The sequence below is a fragment of the Egretta garzetta genome, unplaced genomic scaffold (assembly GCF_000687185.1).
Source record: "Egretta garzetta isolate BGI_Z169 unplaced genomic scaffold, ASM68718v1 scaffold912, whole genome shotgun sequence".
In the NCBI taxonomy this organism is placed as follows: Eukaryota; Metazoa; Chordata; class Aves; order Pelecaniformes; family Ardeidae; genus Egretta; species Egretta garzetta.
Window position 1 is genome coordinate 122,783 of NW_009258882.1, and position 4,865 is coordinate 127,647.

At 46.1% G+C, this 4,865-nt stretch overlaps 1 protein-coding gene across 1 annotated transcript in view; it reads left to right on the plus strand.

The window, feature by feature from the left end:
• The window catches only part of CDC25A (cell division cycle 25A), a 13,135-nt gene that overhangs the window by 5,659 nt on the left and 2,611 nt on the right, over positions 1–4,865 (plus strand). Inside the window, exons 7-14 of the mRNA XM_035889482.1 lie at positions 716–850; positions 1,497–1,571; positions 2,250–2,402; positions 2,716–2,808; positions 3,185–3,247; positions 3,345–3,443; positions 3,990–4,120; positions 4,510–4,621. Of these exons, the coding sequence (XP_035745375.1) occupies positions 716–850; positions 1,497–1,571; positions 2,250–2,402; positions 2,716–2,808; positions 3,185–3,247; positions 3,345–3,443; positions 3,990–4,120; positions 4,510–4,621 (861 nt within the window). The remainder of the gene's footprint in view (positions 1–715; positions 851–1,496; positions 1,572–2,249; positions 2,403–2,715; positions 2,809–3,184; positions 3,248–3,344; positions 3,444–3,989; positions 4,121–4,509; positions 4,622–4,865) is intronic.

The window sequence follows — 4,865 nt, forward strand, 5'->3', positions numbered from 1 at the left end:
CATATTCATTACATTCATACATAATCAATAACATTCCCTCTAGCGATTGGTACAAATTCTCTCGCTTCCTATGTAAATTACTGCGCAAACTCAGTTGTTCACTTCCATTGTTCTCTTTTGAGTAGGTGGTATCATTTGGGTAGGTGGTCAATGAGTGGGTGGTCATGATCTCCCCCTGCCGGAATTGCCTCTTACCTACTCGGCTCTCAGTCTTGGCAGTCCTAGCCAACTTTCTCGGTCCACTACACAACATTAACTTCCATCTTCCTCTTTTGACAGGTGCACATTGTCTATAGTTTCAGCTACATTAATAATTACCTTAAGATTACTCTCATCGTCCTGAACTTGGTGTTCAGTTGGGTAGGGCTGTACAGAAGAGAACACAGCAGCATTTGTGGTTGCATTTTGTAGTTAACTGATTTGATCCCATCACCCCAATGCTGAAAACTAAGACACATAACAATTTCATCATCATTTTGGTTACATAGCCAAGAGGGTTGTTGCTTAACGAGGCTAATGAAGCACTCTGCTGTTGTAAGGATCAAATAAAAGTATTGGGACTCAGTCTGGGATTTGCTAAAGCCAGCGTGTTCAAGGTGGTGACATAACCACCGTGTTTTCTGTAGTGCCATGGGAGGCATTGCATCACATCTGCAGTTACAGCATCCTGCAGCAAAGAGAAGGAATTTTGTTAAAACTAACTGTCCTGTCTCAGTTTTCCACTGGTGAAGTGGCCATGGGTGAACAGGAAGACTACAGGCCAGCTTTCCTGCAGCAGTCTTCTCTGACTTCCTCTGAAAGTGAAGATGATGATGGATTCCTAGAGCTGCTAGATGAGCAAGATTTAAAGGTACATACGAAGGAAATACAATGGATATTTCCAAATCGGGTGCGTCTAATGTTAACAGTTGGCCAACAATGTGTCCGCGGTGCACACAAGTCAAACTGCAAAAAGCTGGGTACTGGGGAATCCTGGAGGATGAGTTATCATCATCTCTTTCAACTCTTACGTTTCGGTGTCTCTATCTTAGGTGTGCCCTTTCCCAGTGCAGCCAAGGGGATTTACCTGGGGTGTGAACAGCAGTTCGTTTAAGAATTGCTGCTGTCCCTATTGGCAGATGAGGAGTGCATGACTAGAGAGAATTACTGGAACAGTTGGCATTTTTCTTTAGAAACTTGCTGAAGGAGCTAGAGGTGATACTTGCTTTCAAGCTGCTTAAATAGAGGACTCCTAACCGAATTTGAAATGCTTAAAGCTTTGGAGGAACATTGTTGTTAATCAGTGAATGAATTGATGTGCCTTACCTTCTCCAACATGTCTCCACTTGGTTCCGTTATTTCATTGAGTACTAGACGAGTCATTGCGTTCCTAAAACTGCTCTGGCAGCTGAATTCAACTGGAATGTTTGCCTGAGCTGTGCAGAAGCTGTAGATATTTACAGTCTCTGCCCATGGTGAAACAGATGAGAATGAACTTTTTCTTTTTTTTTCCTCAGAACGATGAGGAGATGCCATCTGATGTGGCGAGCCTCTGGACTGCACCACTAGTCATGAGGAAAACAGACAATCGGGTAAGTGTTCTGGCAGAGCACAACAGAACAGAGACAGGGACTTTGTTCTGGCAGCCTTTTGCTGCTGGGACAAGCGATCACGCTGTCTTCGAGCCTGTACCCCTAATAAGAACAAAACAAGATGTGGCATAAACCCCCTTCAGTGTTCTCTTATCTCTAAAGCTTGTTTACCTGCCAGGCTTTGTCAGTGCGGAACAATGCTTGTTGCCTGTGTGTGTATAAGGATTAACTTTCTTTTTACAAAAACACTTATAAATGCAAAAAGATCTTGACTTCCCTTATTAGACACTCGTTGACGTATCGTGAATACCCTTTTGTGCAGACTTACCTGGAATGCCTCTAACCCCATCTTCTGAAAACAGGCTGCGAAGGGAGTTTAGAGTCCAGCAGAAAGCTCCTTAATCTGCTGATAGACTGCCTGCTAATTGGTATGAAGCACTCTGCTAGCACATCGTGCTGCTGGTGGTGCTCCGAGCTTGCCCAGTCCACACAGCAAGAAACAAGCCTTACTGGAAATGTAGGCCCTGCATTTGGGTGACCCTACCAACATCCTGCTGCCGCTGCGCAGTGGCAGTGTCTTATGCAAGGCAAAATTTGTAACAGTCTGAAAGTCTGAGGTTTGCTTAGTTTCTAATTAAATCTTTGCTAGACAACTCTAACTTCCCTCCTTCCTCATAGGCCAAACGATGCCGGTTGTTCGGCTCTTCGTCTCTGCTTAGTGGTGTAGGAAGAACCACCCAGAAAAGGATGGAGAGATCCCAGGAAGAGAATTCTCCAGGGAAAAGCAAGAAGAGGAAAAGCCTGCCTGGAACGCCTTCTGAGGATTCAACGGTTGGTGGCTTGGCATCTGACGTTGTAGCAGAGAATTGATTAGGAGAGGCTCTAATATAGGTGTCTAGTTGATGAAGGTTAACGAGAGAGCTTCTTCAGGTGAACTGCTGACCTAGCAAAACTGTGTAGGGGATTAGGGGAGCTGGTGCAGTACTTGCATGCTCTTGAGCCTGAGTTTTGCCTTAATCCAAAGGGGAAGCTGGGGAGTCATAGTTCAGGGCTTTAGAGTAAACTGAGTTTTCTGTTATGCTCTGGGAAAAGGGATGGGGGGGTGTCTCTGCTCAGCTTTGATCTCTAACCTGTGTCCCTCCAGAGTTTGAAAATAGTAAGGACACGATCCTCCACGGCAGAGATTGAAAGCATTTTGGACAGCGACCAGAGAGATCTTATTGGTGACTTCTCAAAGGTAACTCAAGTGACTCGTTTGGACGGTCTCTTTTGGTAGAGATGTCTCGAACCAGCCTGGGTGAAGCACTTCCCTTCCAGTACGTATGCACATGGCCAGCAAAGGCTGTTGGTGAGGAGGGTGCTTTCATACCATTGACACAAAGGGATTTGTTTGTGGTTATTCCAAAAGATCTACAAAATCCCTTCGGTATAGGAGCAAAAAAATAAAATTCTGTCCCTGAATTTCAGAATTCTTAGTTTTAACTCTTGAGCTTTGCTGAAGAGATTCTTGTCAACAAAGTGTCTGTGCTACAAAATTAACTGCTGAACACTCTGCTGTCGCCTATGTGGCTCACCCTTGGAATTTTCTCAGTTCGATGCTGTCTGTTTTCTAGGGTTATTTATTCCACACTGTCGACGGGAAACATCAAGATTTAAAATATATCGACTCGGAAATGGTATGTGTTCCAGGGACAGTAGAGAAATCCCTTACTGGGGGGAAGAATCCAACAGAAAAACATCTCAAAACAACCAAACTTTTTTTTTTTTCTTTAGATTGTGTCTGTTCTGACTGGGAAGTTTGCGAGCTTCATCAAGGAATGTGTGATAATTGATTGTAGATACCCATATGAGTACGAAGGAGGGCACATCAAGGTATGGTGACCCCATAAGAGCAATGTAGAGTTGTGTGAAGTTGCAAACTGGGGTCATTTGGCACCACGTGGGGATGCTCTTTGCCAGCGAGCATCCGAGGCCCTGTGGACGTGTTATAGTTGAGATGCCCAGTGCCCCACTGGGGACTGGGATCCTGTTACACCTACATGTTGTGTGAATCTCGGGATGCTGAGCTCACGCTTGTTCATGAAGTTACTTTTCCCTCAAAGGAGGGAACGTTCTGCTTCCCTTGAGCAGCAGAGGTGGCAAGCAGGGAGACTGTTCCAGAGGAAGGTGTAAGACTTTGGTTGTCCAGCCTTCTGATAATCTAGGGAAGCTAAAATCAGAGTGTGAAACTTCATTCAGTCAGCCTTAGGTTATCTGTAAGGTTCTGCTTGGCTTTGAAGCTGTGTCCCCAATGGCCAGAGGGGGTTGGCAGAACTCCCCTAGGAACCTAAGATGAGGTCACGGCTTGCAAGGAAGTGGGATAGGTTTGTTACTGTTCTGCGCTCACCCTGTGTGCCCGGCACGGCTCTGCCTTTCCAGGGTGCTGTAAACCTACATATGGAAGAGGATGTGGAAGACTACTTGCTTAAGAAGCCAATCCAGCCGTCGGAGAACAAACGAGTGATAATAGTGTTCCACTGCGAGTTTTCTTCAGAGCGTGGGCCTCGAATGTGAGTTATCCCCCATCCCCCTAGATAAGAACTTCCCGCGGTGCTCGTTGCGAGCAGAGCTTTCGGGGTGGCACCAGTTACTGGGCTGGCGTGATGGTTCATAGGCAGTTTATCATGAGCAGATGTTGGTTGTCACCTCTGGCAAGGATGTGACACAGCCCGTGATGCGAACAGCCATGTTGAAGTTGGGCTGGCGCACTGGAATGCTTAGGGATGGAAAGGGACAGTCGGTTAGCTGCAGCTTTGCAGCCAGCGTGGCTTGTCAGCGTGTTCCTGACAGGCAGTGGCTTGTGCCTGTAGCCCAAGGAATGGGAAATTTCAGGTGAGCTCTCTTTTCACACGTTATTTGTTGAATGCAGGATTTACCGCAGGATTTCTTCCTGTTACAGGTGCCGGTTTGTGAGAGAGCGGGACAGGCTGGGTAATGAATACCCCAACCTCCATTACCCAGAGCTCTATGTCCTGAAGGGGGGTTACAAGGACTTCTTTCTCAGATGCCGTGTAAGTAACCTTCTCTTAAATTTATTTTTCATGCTCAGAAGAGAAGAAAAAATAGATAAATAAATACCCATCTATTCATACTCGATCAGACTTCCCTTTGGAGTAGGGTGGGTTTTGCTGGGGCAGGTTTTCCTGTTTTGCAGTGCTCTCCTAGAATCATAGGTCTTTCCCAACCTAAATAATTCTTTAAGCTCCCCCAGCCCAACCCTTCCCCTACCCCTGCCATCCCACCCCCAAACCCTGG